This window comes from Triplophysa rosa, linkage group LG21, assembly GCF_024868665.1.
Source record: "Triplophysa rosa linkage group LG21, Trosa_1v2, whole genome shotgun sequence".
NCBI classification, from domain to species: domain Eukaryota; kingdom Metazoa; phylum Chordata; class Actinopteri; order Cypriniformes; family Nemacheilidae; genus Triplophysa; species Triplophysa rosa.
In genome coordinates, this window is record NC_079910.1 from 18,716,080 (window position 1) to 18,740,794 (window position 24,715).

Consider the following 24,715-nt stretch of genomic DNA (forward strand, 5'->3'; position numbering starts at 1 on the left):
CCGGGGAACGAAACGAGGCGATAGCAGCCACATAAACCTTCAGCGTGGATGGGAGGCCACCATTATCCATCCTGTATTGTAGAAAGCGTAACACATCAGACACGGGACATGACACCGGGTCTATACCGCACTCAATACACCACTTCTTAAATACATCGCATTTCAGAGCATATAAGCGTCTAGTGGAAGGCGCCCGAGACTCCACAATAGTGTCAAGCACTCTCTGAGGGAGGGGTTCTAAGACCCCTGAAGCGGCCAGAAATGGAGGCTCCACAAATCCGGGTTGGGGTGCCAAATCGAGCCATTCGCCTGAGATAACAGGTCGCCACTGAGGGGAATCCGCCACGGAGAGGACACCAGTAACTCTCTCAGGTCCGGGAACCACGGCTGATTCGGCCAAAACGGAGCAACGAGGATCACCAACGCTCTATCCTCTCTGATCTTGCCCAGCACAAGGGGCAGAATCTTCACCGGAGGAAAAGCGTAAAGCTGGGCGTTCTGGCCAGCGCGTCGTCAGAGCGTCCGTTTCCCTGGGGGAGCGCGGCAGCGAGAAGAAAAGCGGACAGTGTGCGTTATCGCTCGTCGCGAACAGATCCACCTCCGCCTTCCCGAAGCGATCCCAGATCATCCGTACTGAGTCGGGGTGAAGTCTCCATTCCCCTTGGGAAAGACCTCCCCTCGAGAGCATATCCGCTCCGCAGTTCAAATGACCGGGGATATGCGCTGCCCTGATGGAAAGCAGGTGCTGGTCTGCCCACAGCAGCAGCCTCGCAGCCAGCTCGAAAAGGGCTCTGGAGTGGACCCCTCCTTGGCGATTGATGTACGAAACCACGGACGTGTTGTCGGTGCGAATCAATACATGACGCTGCATCAGCTGAGGCCAAAAAGTCTGCAGAGCTAAGAACACCGCCATCAGCTCCAGCCGATTTATGTGCCAACTGCTCAGAGACTGCAACCACAGACCCGACGCCGGCCTGCCTTCGCACACTGCACCCCAGCCCGAGGAAGACGCATCCGTCGTTACCACCGTGCGCGTTGTCACAAGCCCCAGGGGAACGCCCTGGCTGAACATGCTCCAGTCGCGCCACGGTTCCAAAGCGCTGAGGCATCTGTGAGTTATCCTCACGCGCGCACGACCCGAGGACCATGCTCTCCGTGGAACTTGAGTCTTTAGCCACAGCTGCAGAGGACGCATGTGCAAAAGACCCAGGTGGCAGACTGGTGATGCTGACGCCATCAGTCCCAGAAGTCTCTGAAATACCCTTAGTGGAACGGACCGGTCCAGGCTAAAGGCACGCAGTGCCTTGCAGTGCTTGGATGGACTCCAAGCGCTCCTGAGAGAGGCGGGCGCGCATCTCCACTGAGTCGAAACATACCCCTAGATATGTTATGGACCGACTCGGCAGAAGCTTGCTCTTCGGCACGTTCACCCGCAGCCCCAGGGATGACAAGTGACGAAGCAGCATCTGCGTATGACTGACAAGCACATCTCGTGAATGGGCTAGAAGCAGCCAGTCATCCAGATAGTTCAGAATGCGCATACCACTCGCTCTGAGAGGGGAAAGCGCTGCGTCCACGCATTTCGAGAACGTGCGTGGAGCCAATGCCAGTCCGAACGGCAGCACAGCAAACTGGTACTCTGCTCCGTCGAACGCGAACCGCAGGAAGCGCCGGTGGCTCTGGGCTATCTGAACGTGAAAATATGCATCCTTCAGATCCACGGACGCAAACCAGTCCCCGGGACAAACTTGCGCCAGGATCTGTTTTAGCGTAATCATTCTGAACGCCCTCTTGTGAAGCGCTCGGTTGATGGGTCTCAAATCCAAAATAGGACGGAGTCCGCCATCTCTCTTGGGCACCACAAAATACCGGCTGTAGAAACCGCACTCTACATCACTTGGAGGAACCCCCTCTATCGCTCTTTTCCCGAGCAGGCTGTGAATCTCTTGTCTCAGCACCGGAGCGTTGCATGGCAATGTGAGTTACGGGACAACTCCGCTGAAGTGGGGGGGCCTGCGTCTGAACTGAAGGGAATACCCGTGTTCTATCACATTTAGCAGCCATGGAGAGATACCTGGAATGGCTTTCCACGCACTCAGAAACATGCATAGCGGCTGAATTACCTCGGGCGATACAGCTTGCTGATATTCCGGAGACGCGCTCTGCCCTTGCGAGGCTAATTGCACTGGCGGGGGAATGTTAAGCGCGTGAGGCTCCGGCCGCCGCTCGCCCACAGGAGCTACCGTGGGCGAGGGGATGCCGGTTATAACATATTCTAACTGTGGCTTCGCGCTGCACCGTGGCAGGGCAGGGGACACAGTGTGGTGTGAGTGAAGGGGAGAGAGCTCCTTTTTTGAGGAGGTAAGTGCTTTTAATACATGTACACACACAACATTTTGAGCATTGCAACAATCGCCCGCAACAGCAGGGGAAACAAGATGCAAACGGCGCCGCTTGAGCACCGGTCCGCTCACGAACTCTCCCCTCCTCTCTGCAGACCCGTCAGGAAGGCGGCTTAGCAGCCGAAGACGATCCGCTATTGCCTCGATGACCTCTCTTCTGCCCGTACTTCTTCCTAGCTGGGGCAGACCACTTCTTAGGCCGGACGTCCGGCCCAGGGTCCCGGGGAGCCGAAGCCACGACAGCGGGCTGCTTAGCCGGCCTGTGGGAACAGCGCGAAGCAGACGAGGATCTCGCTCTCGGCACCGGCTGCAACGAACGGCGAGGAAGCACGTGGCTCATGGCTTTTGCGCGCTTCTGCGCCTCCGCAAAGCGTTCCGACACCGACTCCACGACATCCCCAAAGAGACCAGAGGGAGTAATGGTAGCATTGAGCAGCGACTTCCGGTCAGCGTCCTTGAGGTCCGCCAGCGTCAGCCACAAATGGCGGTGAAGGATGACCATGAAGCCCATCGACCTGCCGATAGCCTGTGCGGTGCGATCGTCGCCATCAGCGCGAAGTCCGTCGCCGCCCTCAGGTCCTTCACAGCGTCCGCATCCAATGCGCCCCTATCCAGCACCTGCAGAATCTTCGCCTGAAAGACCTGTAGAACCGCCATCGAGTACAGCGCGGAGGCTGCCTCCTCGGCGGAGGTGTACGCCTTGTCGGCGAGGTGGGCGGTAAACCTGCACGGCTTCGATGGCAGACCTTGTCCCGCGCTCAGCGAAGAGGAGGAGGGGCACAGATGTACAGCGAGGGTCTCCTCCACGGGCGGCATGCGGGTATAACCGTGGGCCTGTGTGGCAGCGTGGACTCGCGCCGATTGAGGGGCCGTCTACGACTTAACCACGTGCTCATGCACATCAGGGAAAAAAGGAGTACTCCTCTTCGGTGCAGCCTGGCGGCGGCCCGCTTGAAAGTACCTGGAATCGAGCTTACTTTTAGCTGGCTCCTCCGGGGCGCTCCAGCTAAGGTCGAGATCCTTAACGGCCTTTTCCAGCACCCTCAACTCCTCCTGGAGGTCTGGGGTGCTCTCCGAGTCGGTGCGGGCCCGCTCCGACTCCGCCCAGTCCTTCACCGAGGCCGAGATGGACATACACTGCGTTCCAAATTATTATGCAAATTGGATTTAAGTGTCGTAAACATTTAATTTTATATTGTTCAATTAAACTTATGGATGGTATTGTGTCTCAGTGCTCTTTGGATCACTGAAATCAATCTCAGACACCTGTGATAAGTAGTTTGCCAGGTGAGCCCAATTAAAGGAAAACTACTTAAGAAGGACGTTCCACATTATTAAGCAGGCCACAGGTTTCAAGCAATATGGGAAAGAAAAAGGATCTGTCTGCTGCCGAAAAGCGTCAAATAGTGCAATGTCTTGGACAAGGTATGAAAACATTAGATATTTCACGAAAACTTAAGCGAGATCATCGTACTGTGAAGACATTTGTGGCTGATTCAGAGCACAGAAGGGTTCGTGCAGATAAAGGCAGAATGAGGAAGGTTTCTTCCAGACAAATTCATCGGATTAAGAGAGCAGCTGCAAAAATGCCATTGCAAAGCAGCAAACAGGTATTTGAAGCTGCTGGTGCCTCGGGAGTCCCGAAAACCTCAAGGTGTAGGATCCTCCAGATGCTTGCAGTTGTGCATAAACCTACTATTCGGCCACCCCTAACCAATGCTCACAAGCAGAAACGGTTGCAGTGGGCCCACACATACATGAAGACTAATTTTCAAACAGTCTTGTTTACTGATGAGTGCCGTGCAACCCTGGATGGTCCAGATGGATGGAGTAGTGGATGGTTGGTGGATGGCCACCATGTCCCAACAAGGCTGCGACGTCAGCAAGGAGGTGGCGGAGTCATGTTTTGGGCTGGAATCATGGGGAGACAGCTGGTGGGCCCCTTTAGGGTCCCTGAAGGTGTGAAAATGAACTCTGCAAGGTATGTAGAGTTTCTGACTGAGCACTTTCTTCCATGGTACAAAAAGAAGAACCATGCCTTCCGTAGCAAAATCATCTTCATGCATGACAATGCACCATCTCATGCTGCAAAGAATACCTCTGTGTCATTGGCTGCTATGGGCATAAAAGGAGAGAAACTCATGGTGTGGCCACCATCCTCCCCTGACCTCAACCCTATTGAGAACCTTTGGAGCATCCTCAAGCGAAAGATCTATGATGGTGGGAGGCAGTTAGCATCAAAACAGCAGCTCTGGGAGGCTATTCTGACATCCTGCAAAGAAATTCAATCAGAAACTATCCAAAAACTCACAAGTTCAATGGATGCAAGAATTGTGAAGGTGATATCAAAGAAGGGGTCCTATGTTAACATGTAACTTGCCCTGTTAGGATGTTTTTGATTGAAATAGCTTTTGATTTCAGTAAATATGACCTCCTAATGCTGCAAATTCAACAAATGACCATTTTCAGTTTTTTACAACCTATGAAATGTTTTCAAACTCTGTTGTGCATAATAATTTGGAACAGTGCATTTTGAGTTTTTCATTTTTTAAATAAATACTGTTGTCAGTGGGAGGTTTGTTCAATAAAATTCCAAATGTACCCTAACTGTTGATTACTTGAAAATTATACTGACTGTCATTTGCATCGACAAATTAGGAAAACCAGAGAAAGATATCATTTGCATAATAATTTGGAACCCAGTGTAGAGTCGTCATCTTCCTCGTCGGAAATGGCATCCGCAATGGCGGGAGGGGGACGAAGGCTCTCCTCAGTGAAAATGACCGGGGAACGAGGCGATGGCAGAGGACGGCGGCCCTGAGCCGGGTCGTCGCCACCACCATGTGGCATGAGTGGGCCCACCAGCGGCCCTTTGGCGGCAGTGGGCCGCGACCCGAATAATCCTTGAGCAACGTTCCTGCGAGTCCTCAAGACACGCGCCGGCAGGTCAGCACAGTGCGCGCAATCAGACTCTCCGAACGCCGCCTCAGCGTGGGCTAGGCCCAGGCAGGCGATGCAATGCTCGTGTGTATCCTGCGGGTTCATGGGACCCGCGCAAAGACAACAGAAGGCGGCCATCGGATGAAGACGCTTCTGACGATATCAACGATGGCAGCGTGAAAGAGAAGATTCTGAGGTATTGTCGCTGTGCACTGTATTTATACTGTCTGGTCGCCAGTAATTACATTTGGTTGCGAGCGCGACAATTGGCCAGTTTCACTGGCGTTATCCAATAATACTTCAGGAGATGTGAGAAGGGAGGAGTTCCCATATGCGGAAGCTTCCGCAAAGTCGAGAGACCGCTCTCGATAGGGAACAACCAGCTGGTGGCCCTTGAGAACGCTTTGGAGGCATTGCGCGTTATTCCGGAGATGCGTTGGTTGCTGTGATTTTAAATAGCCGCAACAGTTATCCTACTTGTTACCAGTATCTTATTTTGAAGAATATTACTGAATACGAAAATGCAGTAATAATATTAACTTCTCCATTGTTGTGTATGAAGGTTGGTCAATGTAGTATTTGTCCCGCCTCTTCTCCACTGTGATTGGACGGCTATGTAAAAAAAGGACAGTGACGACCTCTGTGTTTTGCCCAAAGTTAAAGTTAAAAACAGGGCAAAGGAACTTGTGAAATATAATTATGATACACAGTGCATCAAAATGCAGTGTCATCCGTTTGTCAAAAAGAATACAGAACGTTACGTGCGGTCAGTGGTGCAAAAATGGGGTATGCAGTTGTTGAGTAAGGTAAGAAAAATGCAATTGTCCTACCTTGTATGTATTCTCCCATATTTACTCTCCCATAGCTTTGGCTAAGGAACACTATAAACTATGTTTACTGCATGAAAATATTTACCCAAACCTATTAAACCTTTTGAGTATAAATGCATGTTTATGTATTATTACATTGCATATGAACCTTTTCTTTAAAGAAAAAACAGAATGTTCTTGTTGTAATAATGTTTTATTATGATAGAGTAGAAAGGAGAAATAATGTATTAGCAAGAATGGCATCTGTTACCCGAGAGAACAGCATTGCAGTCCATCAGATAAAGAGTTGTCTGTTGCAGGCCAAGCAAAGGAGAAAGCAGCGTCGAAGAATCCGAAGACATATAACAAAGAAGCAGGTGGCATTATATAGACAAATGATAAAGGTGTTGACTAATCTCAAGATGACATCAGAAGAGTGGGGGCTTGACAAACTGTCTATAAAAGACTGAGCTGAGATGATATCATCAGATTCTGATTCTTCGGAACAGTCTCTCCGGTGCTAGATGCCTACTGGGTTGCCTTGAGCATTAGATTGATATTTGCAGACTTTATGCTTTTGTTTTATTAGTTACAAGTATATTGATTGTAACCTTGACAATTGTTATTAATAAAACCTATAATTATAAAATGACATGTCTGTTGACTGACATCTTTGATGTGGACTGAAGTATACAGACAGCTCATGGAGGAGTCTTCTGATTACGAGAAGTAAGTATATCTAAACAGATACTTATAGCCTATGACAGATTTGACTATCTTTGTCTACCCTGAGAATAAATAGGAAATGGGCAGAGGGTAAATTCAATACTCGAAAACACAGTATATATATGTTTTTTTTATATAAAAAATACAACGAAAAAAGTTATTATATAAAACGCTTTAATTTAACTTTTGTCTAGCATTTTAATCAAGTTATTATGTCAACCACTCACTCTGTGACAGTCACATGACCAAATAGAGTGAGCGAAGAAATGTCCCGAGGAGCAGAACAGAACAAGATAATTAAAAACTAGTAAATTGAGAGGTATTTCCTATCATAATATATTATGTATTAATGTTAATATCAGTTCATCTCCACATATCTCTGTCGCTTATGAAATTAGTTTGTGAATGAGATTTATAATAGGCTACATTCGGGAGAGTATGAGAAGGTTGTTAAAGCTGTTAAGTCTCCCACTATCATGCAGGCTCTTTATTAAACGTAGCAGATGCATCTTCTGCAAACAGCACGAGCTGACACGTCTTCTCCATACAGCACGCAGCACAGAGCACTGGGAGATTGCGTGAGAACAGTGAAACAGCGCAATGATTGACAGGATGACAGAGACAAGAGGGCAAAAGTTTTACTACCAAATAGTTCTTGGCCACCATTGACAACCATAGTAAGAAAAAATACTTTATAATTTTTTTTGTTCTGTTGAACACAAAAGAAGATATTTTGAAGAATGTAGAAAAGCAAACAGTTCTGGGGCACTTTTGACTGCCATTGTCATTTTTCCTACTATGGTAGTCAAAGGGGTCCAAGAACTTCTTGGTTACAAGCATTCATCCACATATCTTTCTCTGTTATCCACCAAACAATTAGAGAGTGAGTAATTCATGACAGAATTTTCATTTTTCAACTATCCCTTTAAAAGCAGTAATTACATTTTGATTAAAGATTACAAAGACATCAATAAAACTAGAAATGCATAGCATACTTTGTGGTGATGGAAATATGTGTTGCTATTGAAAACTAATTTATTATTATTTCTTGAGTGTCTAATACAAGTTACGTTTTCACATTAAGACACAGTATGTATTAGGGCCTTAAAGGGGACCTTCACCAAAGAATAACAATTCTGTCATTACTCGCCCTTAAGAGTGGCAGTCCGTAAGAATGGCCTCTTTGTCGCCATCTCAGATTGTAATTGCTACTGCAGGTGATGTGCAGAGATATTTTCTGCGAGTTGTGATTCGGCCCTGCTCAACTGCGCGGACGAGTCTGATGTTTTGAGTCGTATGTCACGTTTGGTCTGTGCGAGTGCGCCACATGAAATACAGATGTGGGGAGGTATTTTTTTCTAAATCACACGAGGTCCCAGATAATACTAATCCCGTGCAAATAGGGCTTAAATTACATTGATCATAATCAACATAAAGAAAGAACAACCAATGAAACTGTACCCATCTGTGTTAACACAACAAGTGCGCTACGGTTTTGTGTTATCTATTGAAATATCTTACCTGTTCTGTTCAGAAGAAATAAAGCCATGTCTGCATCCGTTTTCAAACCTTTCAGATCACCGAGTTCACGCCACCTTTGAAATGCCTTGCCAATATTAATTCTTGTTTTCGCACGAGTCCCATCACATTTCCTTTTTCTTTGTAAACTCTCATCAGTTCGTACTTAGTTTTCACAACTGATGAATCCTCAGATGTCAGCGCAGCGCTGCTTGGCGTTTAAAAGTAAATGTACTAAACGCCGCCACAAATAATACTACAAGTTTCCAAGAAAAAAATTCGGTGTACTATGCTACCCCTGTCACCCGCAGCATCCGGATCCTCTTCGTTCTGTTCATGAATGTGACGAAATGATGCATGGACGAAAGACAGACGCCTAATAAGGATTTCCGGAGAAACATGACCCGACAAGGAAAATTACAAACCATTATTACAAGCTTTCCGTGGTGAATCCAGCAAGTGTAATGACACAGTTTTAAACACCATTCTTTCATGTACTTGCTCAATAATTGTACGGATTGCCACTTTAATTAATTGTAAAATTACTAAATTATTTAAATCAGTTGTAAATCAACTTTTATTTTGTTTTATTTAAATTTTATTACTAATACATTTTATATCTGATCAAATCTTTTTTCTTCTTAACTGATTATCATTGAGATTTTTATTTTTTTATTTTATCTTATGAAACAAGCTTTAAGTGGAACTTTGATTTAAAAAAACTGCTTTGATTTTGAAAAATCATTCAGTTGAAGAAGTAACTTGTTTACCTGTCTTTCCTGCCCTTCAGTAAATTCAAGCCATTTGTTATCTAGATTTATTAACCTCAGTTACATTATAACATGTTAAACAATGAGGCCTTGACTTAAGTGTGTTCATAACCTAACAAAATAAAAATATAATTTGCTTGGAATACTTCAAATGATATAGGCTTATGTTACTTCACAATAATATTGAGTTCTTTATTTAGCTGGTATAGTATCATAAGATATGTTTATGGTACCTTGACAACCCTACTGTCCACAACACAACTTTACATCTTTTTGTGATAGTTTTTGTCATATTTAGATTTCTCAAGATCATCAGTTTTGTTGACCATCTGGGAAGAATTCATCTGTGCCATGCAAGTGCAAATGTATGGTTTCTTTAAGGATTTTAAAATCATATTGGCAGAGGCATATTGTATTAAGAATAATTTAAACTAAACTCAATATATTGCCATTTATATGTTTATATTTTTTCTAAACCTCTGTTGGTCCACACATCCGAAAAATATCAGGCTATAGGCTTACACATTGTTTCTACGTTTTTAAAATGAGAGCATGGCAACATACTGTACTGGATTTATTTTAATTAAAATGCACAAATTTGATGAACCACTTGCCTTTAAAGATGTTGTTCTCAGAAAGTTAGCATATGATGATTTTAGTTTTCATCAAAACATGGTTACGGATGTAACCTCAGTTCCCTGATGGAGGGAACGAGACATTGTGTCGACAGAATGGGGTTTGACATGAGAACCCATCATCTCTGATTGTACTTTTTAAACGGCCAATGAACTTGGCAAATGGGATGGCATGCCAGTCTCCGCCCCGTACATAGGGGTATAAAAGGAAGATGGTGTGCCCATTCATTCACTTTTTGGGCTGAGGAACCTGAGAAGCATTCTCGGTCACTGCAGTGGACGGCGAAGCGTTGCGGCATGACGGACACAACGTCTCGTTCCCTCCATCAGGGAACTGAGGTTACATCCGTAACCAAGATGTTCCCTTTCTGTCGACAGAATGGGCTCCTTATATGAAACGCCACGGCGCTGAGCCGCGCCACGACTTCCAGCGGAGTGACACTGACTGGCCTGGACGAGTCACAAGTGAGCGTAACCGCAAATCGTAACCCTCCAGTGGTGTAGTAAGGCATCAGTTGCGTGAGTCACGACGAGAGGTCGTACAGGCAGTGGCCTTTGCTACTCTAGAGGCGAGATAGCCGCCCGGCACCGTAAGGAACACTGGGAAGAGCTACCCCTTTGCCTGAGGGGGGGACGCTAAGGAGACCACATCTGCCGTAGGGAGATAATACGTGGAATACCTACACGGTCTCACCAGTGGGGAGATCTCATGCGAGTAATAGTGCCGGGTGGAGTGAGTTCTCACTGCCAGTGGGCACGGGAGATCTTAGGATCGATACGTGATGGCGTCCACGATCCAGTGCGCCAGACAAAGAGCTGCTCAGAGCTTCTGAAGCTCTGCGTGCGGTCCAAGTAGAGGCCCAGGGCGTGTACTGGACACAACATGGTAGGGGTTGGGTCTTCCTCCTCAGGGGGAGCGCCTGCAAGTTCACCACCTGGTCCCTGAAGGGAGTGGTGGGAACTTTGGGCATGTAGCAAGGCTGGGGTCTCAGCACCACGTGGGAGTCGCCCGGCCCGAATTCTAGGCACTCGTTGGACACAGAGAGTGCATGCAGATCTAGGAGAACCGTCATCATCGTGAGATGAGGTAAAGCGGCTTCCCTTAGGGGCTCAAATGGGGCCCTTCTCAGGCCCACAAGGACCACATTAAAGTCCCAAGAGGGTACGGAGCATGGTTGGGGAGGATTCACCATCCTCACACCCCTCAGGAATCTGATGACCAGGTCATGCTGTCAGAGAGACTTACCTGCCACAAGTGAGTGACGGTGGCAACATGCACTTTGATCATGGAGGGAGAGAGGTTGCTCTCTAACCTTTTTTGAAGGAAGGACAGCACGACACCGATCGCACAATTCTGTGGGTCTTCCCTGCGGGAAGAACACCAGGATGAGAAGAGGCACCACTTGTAGGCGTACAGTCGCCTAGTGGCTGGAGCTCTGGCCTGAGTGATCGTGCTCACGACTGCGGGAGGCAGGTCACTCAGGATCTCCTCGTCCCATCCAGGAGCCAGACGTGGAGGCTCCAGAGGTCTGGTCTCGGGTGCCAGACCGTGCCCTTCCCCTGAGAAAGAAGGTCCATCATCAGGGGAATCGGCCAGGGGGAGTTGTCGTCAGAAGCGTAAGCTCTGAGAACTAAGTCTGGTTGGACCAATAGGGCGCAACTAACAGAACTTGATCCTGGACCTGTGCAAGGAGGCTCACTGTGGGGAAGGCATACTTCCGCTTGTCCGCGGCCAGCTGTGCGCAAAGGCATCCGTGCCCAGGGGGGCCTCGGTCAGGGAGTACCAAAGCGGACAATGGGAGGTGTCCAGGGAGGCAAACAGGTCCACCTTAGCCTGCCCGAACTGCTCCCAATTGAGTTGGGATGGAGTCGCCACTCTCCGCAGAGCGTGACCTGCCAGAGAGCGTGTCGGCTGTCTGGTTGAGGTCGCCCAGGATATGAGTGGCCCGCAGGGATTCCACCAGCTGCTGACTCCAGAGGAGGAGGCGTCGGGCGAGTTGCGACATCTGCCATGAGTGCATACCACCCTGGAGGTTGATGTACGCCACGGCACCCATGCTGTCCGTGCGGAGCAGCACGTGCTTGCCCTGAATGAGAGGAAGGAACCTCTTCAGAGCAAGCCAAGCAGCCAGCAACTCCAGGCAATTGATATGCCACTGCAGGCGGGAGCCCCTCCAACGCCCCAACACTGCATGCCCATTGCACACAGCACCCCAGCCGAGCAGGGAGGCATCTGTCATCACCGTCGTGGTGACCTGTCCATTCAGGACTCCAGCCCGTAGAAAGGACATGTCTGTCCAAGGGGCTAGGGTGCAACAGCAGCGAGACCTGATGGGAATACGCCTCGTGCCGGTGTGCCACGCTCTCCAGGGAACTCGACTCCGAAGCCGATGCTGAAGCGGTCTCATATGCATCAACCCGAGTGGCACGACTGCTGTTGAGGACGCCATATGCCTCAGGAGCCTCTGAAAGTTTCAGTGGGACTGCCGACTGCTGCCTGACGAGGGTCAGACAGCGCAGCATTGACTGGGCGGCACTAGGAGGTAAGGCATTGTCATGGTAACAGAGTCTAGTTCCATACTGAGATAAGAGGTGCTCTGCGCAGGGGAGAGCTTGCTCTTGTCCCAGTTGACCTGTAGGCCCAATCGGTCGAGGTGCCAGAGCACAAGGTCCCTGTGCGTACGCAACAGATTTCATGAGTGAGCCAAGATGAGCCAGTTGTCGAGATAGTTGAGAATACGCACGCCCTGCTCCCTGAGGGGAGGCGAGAGCAGCCTCCACGACCTTGGTAAAGGCACGGGGAGACAGGGCCAGACCGGAGGGCAGAACCTTGTACTGGAAAGCTCGACCCTTGAAGGCAAACTGAAGAAATGGTCTGTGCCGCGGGAGAATCGAGACTTGAAAGTACGCGTCCTTCAGGTTGATAGCCACAAACCAATCCTGCTATCGGACAGACGTCAGGATGCGCTTCTGCGTGAACATTCTGAACGGGAGCCTGTGAAGGGTCTTGTTCAGAGTGCGCAGGTCCAGGATGGGGCGCAGCCCCCTAACCTTTCTTGGGGACGATGAAGGGTGCCCGGCTTGAGGTGGTACGTGGCATGGCCGTCCCAGTGCGGCTTGACAGCGTTGGTAAGGCTGGAGCCGCGCCCGATGTCCTGGTTCTCCTTGGGCTGTCCCCATCAGGGCCGCTTCTTCTTGGTCGGTTGCTGACAGGGAGTCGATGCTCTCCTCCGCGATGACCTCCATCCACCTGAGAAGGGGGCGCCGGTGCCGAATATGCCGAAAACTGTTGAGAAACAGGGCCTCACGCTCAACCTGGGGTACATCGACATAGCCCTTAGCTGCTCCAGTGTCGAGGGAAGTCAGGGCGACCGAGCTCGTTTGCCGTGAACGCGCAGAAAAAGGGAGCGTTCCAGGCCTTTGTGAGCTCTTCATGCTCTTCCGGGAAAAAAAGTACCGGGGCGGAACGCGGTTTGCCACCATGCGCCGTATCTAGATAACAATAGTCCAGCCGTGAGCACTGTGGGGAAGGCAGTGCGGTGCACTGCAACCCGAGGCTCACGGCGGCCCGGGCAAGCATGGCTGACATCTCCGCATCAGACTCGTCCTGGGCTCGACCGACCAAGCCAGGAGCTCCAGGGAGTCATCAGTGTCTAATGCCAAGAATTCGCCATCCGATGCTGTGACGGAAACCTCATCTTCTGCACGATGATGCTTGGATCCGCTATGGGACGGCCTACTGCCACCCATCGGAGACAGGTTAGGTGAGCGTAACGGGGCATGGACGGTCCGCGGCATTGACTGCGATGGGTTAACGTCCATGGAACCCCCATATCACCATCGCCGCTGCAGACGGTTTTGGCAGCCGCCACGGAACGGGAAGCAAACGATGTTGTGGCTGTGTCCAAAAAGAACACAGCCAACCATGACCGCAATACCTTGATAGACATGTGCTCGCAGTGCGGACATGCCGTATCCATGAACGCTACTTCAACATGCTGGCGACCCAGACATGTGATGCAGGTATCGTGCCTGTCAGGCTCGATGACGAGGCAGTCACATCCAAGATTACAGCAGCGAGATATGCCTGGCGACAAGTGCACGCTGTAAGAAATTTCAGCTCTTTTAGAAATTTGCTCTAATAGACACCTTAGGCTCGCTACCCAAACGCCCAGGGGAAGTTGCACACACCAGGACGAACCCGTTGCTCTGTGTCGTAGAAATCCAGTAGTAATCAAGAGATAATTCGCTCAGCATTCAGCTTCGCAGGTTCCGAAAAACAAAAGGTGAATGAATGGGCACGCCATCTTCCTTTTATACCCGTAAGTACAGGGCGGAGACTGGCATGCTATCCCATTCGCCAAGTTTGTTGGCCTTTTAAAAGTACAATCAGAGATGATAGGTTCTCAAGTCAAACCCCATTCTGTCGACACAACGTCGCGAGACCAACAGAAAATGTATGCTTTTGGCTATTGTTCATTAATAAATCAAAGGTATTTCTTTTCAGATTACGTAACTGTCAATTAATAGAATTATTCGTATACTTGATTAACCACTGAAGTGTCTTGAAAAACCTAGTGTTATCCGATGCGTTTATGTAATTTCAACTGAAATTACCAATAATTTTTATCACCAATAGCGTCACAGCAAGGACAAAGCTGCATTCGAAAGAAAATTCTACTATTAAACTGAATGGTTTAATTTAATAAATTCATTTATTTGCCTTACTTTTCAGTGATATAATATGGTTGCACACACAGGTCAACTGAAATGAAACACATGATATTACAGAAACACTACATAGTTCTCCTCGAGATGTAAAGTGCTGTAATAAAATACATTTGGAAAAAAATGCTAAAATAAGAAAGAATCATAAGTAATACACAATATTTGGTGTGTTGTTTTTTTTTACACATTTTAATTTTGTTTGTCGATACATTAATATGCATAAATACAAAATTTGTTAATAAAACAAAAGTTAATAAAAACAACATGAACTTAAAAATAGGTTAAATTTAGCTGTTATGAAATGCATTTTATTCAGGGTAAATTTGCTTATTTTGACTACTGGCACTCTTGGTCATGGAGGCTGGAGGGTGGCAGCTTGATTGAGTAAACTGTCTGACAGTTTGTGTGCGTTTTGATAAAGTGGATACCTGTAAATATAATTATATCCCAAACCTGATGCGTGTTTCTCTGTGTATTCTTGAAATGCATAAATATGCTATGGTTGATGATGAGGTCTTAAATAATTAATAAAGAAATACGTGTTAATATTATAGTAATGGTTTCCTTAAACAGCTGCTGACAGGAATTATTTTATTGCAGTGGCAGGCTGGTGATCAGGACTTGAAAAGTAATATAAAAAGATGACTTCTGCTTGTATCTGACAAGAGAGGGCCCCGAAAATAAGCAAATTCTTTATAAGGTATTTCAGATGTTGTTAACATTTACACGAGTTACCATTCATGCCTTCAGTCTGTCTGATGAGTCATTTTCTGTTCCCTCTCTTATCTCTTTCTGTCAGAGTGTCCTTCTTTTAATGTACTTGATGAGTGTCCAGATGTTTTATCGATCCCTTCCATTTGTTTTATTGTAATGTTACAATTCAAATTAATATTTAAACATATATTTCTCATATTTATTTGGTGCATTTTTACATAAAAGGAGCACATGAAAACACCTACAGTAAAGTATGACGCTTGAAACCTCTAAAAAAAAGCTTGTTCTGTCCATAGTCTATTCTTTGTTTGTGAGGCTTTAAACAAAAAATATTAAGTGTTTTAAAAAGGGAAAAGAAAATGACATTTTAATAAAATGTTGTTTTGTTGAAAAACTTTTTAAAAATGGCTTAATTTTGACAAAACTGAATGTTTAATACACATTTATTTTAGTAGTTTTTATGAAGTACATTATTAAGAATAAATTATATACTTAATTTTGGCAAAAAGGCTAATTTTGCCAGAAGTTTTGTTGTTCTTATTAAACACATGTAGATTTGCCGGCTGAGTGTACAGTTTTTAGTTGGCGTGATTGTGGCCCTATGCTGGCAGTGTCGGCTCACTTTAAGCACCCGGACTCGGGCCAGTGGTGGCTGAGTGTACAGTTTTTAGTTGGCGTGATTGTGGCCCTATGCTGGCAGTGTCGGCTCACTTTAAGCACCCGGACTCGGGCCAGTCAATTTGGGCGTCATCCCAGATTTGGCCCGAGTCTGGCAACCGTAACTGAGCAGTTATTTTTTCTGGCCTGCCGGATTTGGGCCATTTTTGGGCCAAACTGTTTTGGCTACCTGGGCTAGATATAATTTTATAGCAACTTTCAAATATTGTTGTATTTATGTTTTCATAGTAATTATTAAATAATAATAATACTGTTTTGTAAAAAACAGCTGGTGACATCATCACCTGAAAGAGTCCACTGGCTCCACTGGACCTATTTTTTATTTTCTACCTTAAAGCATCAGCACACTCGACTCCAGCATCAGACTCCAACCACTACCGTCACATGCACATAGCCTGAAATGTCTTATTGAAATTATTCGTAATTGCGATGATAGTGTTTGTAATGCTTTTGAGAGAAAATTGACAGAATAAAGAAAAGGGTTAAGTGATAGTGATTTCTTGATTCAGCAGGTCTGACAGTAATCAGGCCTTGATGTGACTGCTGAAATTGAAATGAATTTCATTTAATTACAGTTCATTCATGATTTAAAAAGGGGGATTACTTTATTTTTCACAGAGGGCCAGGTAGGTTTGGATAGCTTTTTAACTTAATCTTTGTCTAATATTCAAATTAGTTTGATGATCTGAATCATTTAAGTGCAACACATAGGCAAAAAAGAAAGCCAGGAAGGGGGAAAATACTTTTTCACAACACTGTAAGCGATTTTACAGTAAAATTGTGGTTTCCACAATGACACAAGTTCTTTTGTGCAAATACTTTGCGTTGTCGACACATATCCGATATCCGAAAGTGCAGCACCATTCACACCGAATAATGCTATGCTTCCAGATGTACAGTAGCATAAATGGTGTGTGATGTCATGGTGTCTTTGACATTTGATAAAAACTTAATGCTAAATACCTTCTTCAGTGTGTATCAGAATCTTTGGAATCTAGATTCTGTTAAACAGAAAAAAACGGAAATGCAATCTTATTATGATCTGATAAATATGTTTATAGCAATGAAGCAAAATTATTTTAATGTAGTCTATAAAAACTTACGTTAGATTCTTCAGTTTACAGTGTGGATCCTCTAGTAGACAAGAGAGCAGCTTCACTGCTGAATCTCCTGGTTTATTCTTGCTTAGATCCAGTTCTCTCAGATGTGAGGGGTTTAATCTCAAAGCTGAAGCCAGAGCAACACAACCTTCCTCCCTAATTCTGCAAGTTGACAGCCTGAAGAGAGAAAAACTCATTACTCATCATTTATAGCACAAGGTAAGGAAGGGTTAACGTACAGGCTAGTCGTTTAGTCTGTTTAGCCTGTTATCGCTAAAATAAACCTTGATAAAATAAATAAAATATTTTATAAGCTCATTTGTAGAGAGAACAGACCATTTCCTAACGGTTTCAAGGCAAGTCCCAAAGTTCAAACAAGATGAACATGCAATTTGATTTAATTCAATTCAATTTTATTTATATAGCGCTTTCCACAATGTGCATTGTTCCAAAGCAGCTTTACAGGGGAAAATAAGAAAAACTGAAAAACACAAAAAAGGTAAAACACAGCACAGTGCATGGTGTTTATAGAAGAAGCAAGATTATTCTAGTAAATAATATCTAATAAATGCAGTCTCCCGGTGGTTTATTTAGCATATTTTGCATTAAGTGAATGCTTGGCTGAAAAGATGTGTCTTTAATCTAGATTTAAATTGGGAGAGTGTGTCTGACCCTCGAATAGTATCGGGAAGGCTATTCCAGAGTTTAGGTGCTACGTATGAGAAAGCTCTACCCCCTTTGGTGGTTTAGTTATTCTAGGTGTTATCAAAAGTCTGGAGTTTTGAAATCTTAGAGAGCGTGATGGGTTGTAATGTGGTAGAAGCTCATGTAGGTTGGGGCTAAACCGTTTAAGGCTTTATAAGTGATTAAAAGAACTTTAAAGTCAATACTATACTTAATTGGTAACCAGTGAATTTAATCTTTTGTAAATATAAACTCATATGTTATTAGGCAGATTTATATTTACTTTGTTTTATTTACTACATGCACCAGTTAAGATGACTTGCAGTACCCAGATGAGCTTGTGTAATTAGTTTTGAGCATTGTTTTCGGGAAATAACAGACCTTGGAATATCACGACTAGCCAATCAGAATGAAGTATTCCAGAGTGCTGTGTAATAAGTAAAGAATAATTGACTCCGGTCCGTTCAATTATTTGAAAGTTAATGCACGCCCTGAGGTGGTTATGCGTTAAAACCTCGGGTGTGCATTAACTTTCGAATAATTGAACAGACTGGAGTCAATTATTCCGCTTATACCACGGTTACGACACCACAGGACATTGTTCAAATGTTTAATTTCAATGTCTGTCATGGTATCGTCTTTTAAATGCTGTTGATGGTAGGACAACTTTCTTGCGCATCTCATTTCAAGCATCCGTTAGAGCGGACTCGGAAGCTTGAGCCACGTGGTGGGTAGGTGAGAGAGCGAGAGAGCGTGCCCACACCTGCGTGTTTGCAGTAATGTGACAGAAAAGCCAGTGATGATAAATTATTTATACCTCGTATTGTTTCTATAGCCAGCAGTAAAAAAAACAAGCAAACTTCTGAAAGAGTAGGTCTATCAAAATATATTTGTTATCAGTTATAAACAGCATGAAGAGGAAAACGAACCCGTAGGCTATCAGTGTTTATTAATGCATTTTGTTTTTCTATTTAGTTATTTTATTTATTCAATTTCATTATCTGTATTTCTATATTGTTTTTGAAATGTTTTGTTTATTGAATCGAAACTGCGCAGTAAAGTTTGACATTATAAAAGTCAGATCAAGAGCAGGGTGCTGTGTGTGATGATGGCCTGTAGGCGTCACTATAACATTTCTGTTATTTTAACTTGGCGAAGTGATATGGAACTGTAATGCAGCAGACCTGGAACACCTTCAAAGGTGTGCATTTAACTGAAAGTTAGTGCATACCCATAGGGCGTTTGTTAACCAATCAGATTGAAGCATTCAACAGCCTCATGGTATAATAAAAAGTTAACAGATAAAACTAATTTGAACAGTCTGTTTTAACAGTATTATAGACTAGGGTGACCATACGTGCTATTTTTCCCAGACACGCCCTAGCCAGGAGTTAGCGTGCGTCCTCCTGAGGTCGCATTTGTCCACCGCAGGCATCATTGAGGTTTATTATTTCAGGTTTTAATTCAGAATAGCAACCGTCATATTTCAAGGTAAGAATGAAACTACAACGATTATGCGCCTTAAGAAAAATAAATTTTAATTGTACAATGTTTTTTTTAACTAAAAAGTGAGAACCTTGATGACAAACGCGACCTCCAGAGGATGCACCCGAAATCCTGGCCAGGACGTGTCCGGGTAAAATGGCACGTATGGTCACCCTACTCAGGGGCGCAAAAATGGGGTATGCAGTATATGCGGTGCATGGGGGCGCCGCACAAGTGGGGGCGCCATTGTGCCAAAATATTATTTAACGTTTTTTTAAATAAAACGTTATAAAAAATATAATGAAAAAGTCATTATCAAAAACGTTTTAGTTTCACTTTTGTCTAGCATTTTAAATGAGTTCAATAAATATATAATTTACTTAATCAAGTTATTATGTCAACCAATCACTCTTTCACAGTCAAATGACCAAATGGATCGAGCAAAGAAACTTCCAAAAGCGCAGAACAGAACATGAAAATGAAAGGCACTCACTTAATCCTTGGTGTTTCGAGTCAGATCCGTGGGCGTGGCTTGTTGGTTTTGACTAAATCTTTGGTGTTTCAAGTCTTACGAAACCTTTACCCTAACCCACACACCCTAACCCTAACCTTACTGTAACCATCTAAACTACCTATGATTGTTAAAATTGACGAAAAAACACGTTTGGGTGATCACGTCTGACTCGAAACACCAAGGATTTAGTGAGTGCCGAAAATGAAAAGTAAATTGACAAGTAAAAAACAAGTTATTTAACATTGCCTGAGAGGTGGTTCATATTATAATACAATATCAGGTCACCTCTAGGCCTACATCTTTGGCGCTTATAAAATAAATCTATGTTTGTGAATTGGAGCTTTATAATTACATTCGGGAGAGTCTGAGACGGTTGTTAAAGGTCTCCCACTATCACGCATTATCGGGTTCTTCATTAATCGTCGGACGCGTTTTCCCCATATGACGACGCGAGCTGTGCAGTTTGAACGTCCGGTCCGTGTCCTTCACATAACGCGAGCAGTTGCGTCTTCTGCAACCAGCGCGCAGCACAGAGCACCGGAGATATTGCGTGTGGACACTGAAACAGCGCAATGATTGACAGGATGACAGAGACAAGAGCGCAAAAGAACGTTAGTTAATAAAAAATCATTTGAACGTTCAATGTAGGTGTGTTTGTCTTTGTTTTACTTTAATTATGTTTTCATAAAATGTGAACCACAAACTAAAAATGCTTAAAGCAAGGGGAAAATCCAAAGATTTTTTTATTTATTTGCGTTATAATATCTGTTATCCATCTTATTTCGTTTTTTCAATAATATTTTAATTATAAATGCACAGTAAAGGTATGTTTAACATAGGTTAACTTTATTGTTGAGTTTTTATTAAATATTAATGAACCACAAACTAAGCATTCGTTTTAAAGTAGGCCTAAGTGGGAAAAGAACAAAAAAATACAACGCGAGTATATCATGTGATACGTCTTATTCGTCTTATTCTGATAATAATAAATAATGTAAATAATACTTTTTGTTGAAGGAAAGGGAATAATCTAAATGTATAACTTTAAACATCAAAATAAGTTTATTTCCTCATCAGCACATCTCCAATGGGCTACAACTCGATTGTTACTTATATTTGGGATATTTAAAGAAGTTTTATTGTTTAAAACTTGACAAGTTTTTTTGTTAAAAGTTTTAAATGTCAAAATTCTAGACTACACAAGTGAATCTCAAAGAATACAATAAATAGCCTTATTTGAAGTCTTATTTAGTTATTATAAGCAAAACATCCATTTAAAAACTGTTTAGCCTGTTATCCGATTAATCAAAAAACAATCGTCCAATTATACGGGTATTAAAATAATCGTTAGTTTCTGCCCTAATTTATTGTGTATGTCTGAACATAAACTTTATACTTTTACTACTTTTTGCTCCTTTGTTTCATTATTTTTCAGATTGTTATTTATCTTTTCAGAATTGTGTATCTGTTACACTGTGAAGCAGTTGGAAAAGTGTTTCTGTAAAAGGAAACCTTTATGCTTCTGTTATAGATGCAAATCTGATTGTCACCTTCACATGATGTAAAATATAATGACTCCAAAGGTGATATACAGTACAACTTGTCTGCGGATTTTTTATTTGTTGTGTGTTTTTCTATATTGGGGTGGCCGATGGGGGGCGCCAATACTGATCTCGCATACCCCTCAGAAAATGTGCAGTTGCGCCCCTGACCTTACTATAGACGGTTTCAAAGTGACAACATAAACGTTACTGAGCATACGCGCGTTCGTAGACTGCCCTTAACTTCCGGTACACAATGACGTCACTTAACGTCCGCCTTTTTGCAAAGCGGTGTATCATAACATCCGTCTTGCAACAAACAAGAAAAAGAAGAACTTCCGTTTTGCCGTCGCGCTGGAATTTAACAACAGTGAGAAAAAAAACGGACAGAACACGTATTCAAGTACTTATCCTAGCACCTTCGCTAACACAAAAAGAAAACAAAACACTTACTGTACCTTCATAATCAAACAGGTACTGTTCCACGAAGAATTTGTATACTTTCTCTAGCTTTGATCTTGTCGTTAGCGAAAATTTGTCCGCAAGACGTTGTACATCATCTAGACGTATTTGTGGCAGATGTGCAAGCCACTTGGTAAACTCCATTCTGAGGCGCTAGCGTAAGTAACTTCTTCTTCTTGAGTTTTACTGGCAGATGGCACATCAGCTTATAGGTGCATTACCTGTGGCTACCCGATCCGTCCCGGAAACACGATTTGTTCCGCGCATGCGCGAAACTGATGTCAATTCCTGTTATCGCCGACGTTTTACGACAGTCTTCGCGACCTGGGACCAGCTCGGAATCTGGCAGGGGTGCATTTCTCGGCATTACACCTGTTCCGGGCGTCTTCGAATTTTATCATCAAAGGTAATTAAATTGCGTTAAGCGATTTTATAATTAAAAGGAGAACTGACAATCTGTTACAACCTGGGTCATGTGCTTAATTTACAAAGTTATGTTTAAAATATCGAGCTACATTAACTGTACTTGTTAAATTCCCGTATAGAATAAGAAAACGATAGAACCCTTCACAGAGATGCTAATGGTTTACATTAAAATACTACTATGAACCATTAGCTTTTACCATTAAAACCATTACAAATTTCTTTCGTTGTAGTGTGATTTGTGCATTATTTTATGTATTAATTATAAAATCAATTTATATATAAAATTGGTTAAATTTATGTGATGTTTTTATTGACCTTTATGGAGTTTAATTTTAGTCAGATATCAGATAATATGATATTTCTTTTAACTGCAACTTTTTCATGCTTTTTTTCTTCTTCAAACAGGCGACAGACTCTTCTACACCGGCCCAATTAAACAGTACATGCGGCTAGTTGTCCTGTCCGAGGAAGACAACCTGATGGTTTTGGAGATAAGACTTACAGAACCATATTTAGGTTTAGACTTAAGATAATTTACTGGCCTTGTTCCAGGCATGTTATTTGGTTACAGTTTCCAAAAGGAGCCTGTTCACAGGCTTCAAGTTCATCAAAGAGCCTAGTTCTCAGGCTGCACACCTGATAATTTAATTGCACGTTATGTAATTTTGTGTTCTCTTTGGAATCCCAGACACATTGCAAGCTTCATTGACCCAGGATCCTGGACTGAAAAAACAGGAAGAGACCTTGAGGTATGTTTTAAATGATGGAATTGTGTCAAGCAAATGTATGTATATAACTAAACATGTTTATTCGACTGTGCTCTGGAATACTTGATTCTGATTGGCCAGTTGCAACATTCCAAGGTTTGATATTCCCAGATAACAAGCACACAAAACTAATAACACATGGTAACCCAGTCTTTATCACACTGTCAGGCTTTATTCTGCGATAACAACCTGCTGCCTGTACATCATCCCTTACCTAAAAATTGCAGTTGTTTTTTAAACTAACTGTGGATGCACTTTTCCTTTTCCAGTTTTTTCCTCAACAGTCCAGTGGGGATTCTTGTGGTGTCTACATGCTGATGGTAAGAATGTTTAATTTATCAAAGCTGTTAGATAATAAAACCAAAGTCTTACAGTGTTATTTGTGTTTCACAGTATGCTCTCAGCATCTGCACATCATGTCCCTTAACATTCACAGAGGTAAGCTGGATTTTCACACAAGTATGTCATTGAACTACTGGTATGTGTGCATTTTTTTTGTGTGTTTGTGTGTTTTAGGAGGAGGTGCCATTGATTCGCCAGTGGTGGTGCATTAACCTCATGGAAAGATTTTGCCTAGAAGGGTATGATAGATTCTACAGATATAATTTCAGTATCTTGGCTGTATTAAGTTAGCTAAAGCTATTACATAGAGTTCATATACATTTACATATATTTTCAAAGGCATGGACAGAGGTTTGCATACTGGACCGAAGAAGCATCCCAACTCCTTCAGGGGATCGTTGAGCCTGTGTTTAGGGTGTCGAAATTCACCACCACCAAACTGTCACCCAGCAGAAGAGTTGTGGATGACAAGGACATTGATAAGGTTAATGATTATACAGTAGTGGTTATACATGAAGCATTTGCATGATTGCTGAATAAATAGTATAACTGTTGTGCCATTTTACTATGTAAGGAATAAATGACTATAGGCCATTTAATTAGTCAACCAATTAGAATGAAGCATAAACTTCATTTACTTCAATAGGTGCAGCAGCCAACCATTGTCCGAGACCTAAATACAGCGTGGTACTGGGTACAGAATCACAGACACTTATTCCGTGGGGAGGTGACAGAGCCTGCCTTTTTGCAGATGAACAGGGGTGATCAACAAAATGCCATCAAGAACCTCTTGGGGGGTCAATTCTCTGAGGCGAAGGATGCCTTTTTGTTTATATTTCATTACCAAGAAGACATGGAAACATTTTTGTCGTACTGTGTTGATGACCAAGGCCTAAAGGTCAATGCTATGTTCTACAAAGAGAAATGTAGTGTGTGTGCGTGTGTGAGTGAGTGAGTGTGCGTGAGAGAGAGAGCGCGTGAGAGAGAGTGTGCATGTGCGTGCGTGAGTGAGTGAGTGAGCGAGCGTGTGTGAGGAATGGAACAAATGTATAAATAAATTGAAAGAATATATATATAACTGTATTCTGTGTGTTTCTTAAATGCAGTTAAATATCTAGAACAGTTATGTAGAACCTATCTTTAGAAAATGAATAGAAAGAAAACACATCTGTATGAACATCTGTATTTTCCAAATTGTGTCTAGCAAATTTAAACAATTCAGTTTAATTTGACCATTTATTTAATTCAATGAAGTTAATTTGTGCCACATATTAACCAAATTTTAACCGAAATGGATCGGGTAGTTATTTTTTATGACCACCTTAAAACAAACATGCATTATAATTCAGCAACAATTTAACAAGCCAGGAAATATCTCAAAGCATTGTAAGAAACAAATTAAGAAAAAAGAAACTTATACAGATATAATAAATACATTTATTAATAAATGTAATAAAATATATATATATTAAAC

General features: G+C 43.5%; 1 protein-coding gene and 1 pseudogene across 1 annotated transcript; one reads left to right on the forward strand and one right to left on the reverse strand.

The window, feature by feature from the left end:
* Nucleotides 1-237: 237 nt before the first annotated feature.
* On the reverse strand, nucleotides 238-3,218 carry LOC130545371 (uncharacterized; annotated as a pseudogene).
* Nucleotides 3,219-21,969: 18,751 nt separating this feature from the next.
* LOC130545036 (uncharacterized) lies at nucleotides 21,970-24,212 on the forward strand. The gene is made up of 7 exons (XM_057319331.1): nucleotides 21,970-22,112; nucleotides 22,821-22,881; nucleotides 23,169-23,219; nucleotides 23,293-23,337; nucleotides 23,416-23,480; nucleotides 23,581-23,725; nucleotides 23,888-24,212. Exons 1-7 carry the CDS (start codon nucleotides 21,985-21,987, stop codon nucleotides 24,194-24,196), a joined length of 804 nt encoding a protein of 267 aa, XP_057175314.1. The 5' UTR covers nucleotides 21,970-21,984; the 3' UTR covers nucleotides 24,197-24,212.
* The last annotated feature ends 503 nt before the right edge of the window (nucleotides 24,213-24,715 follow it).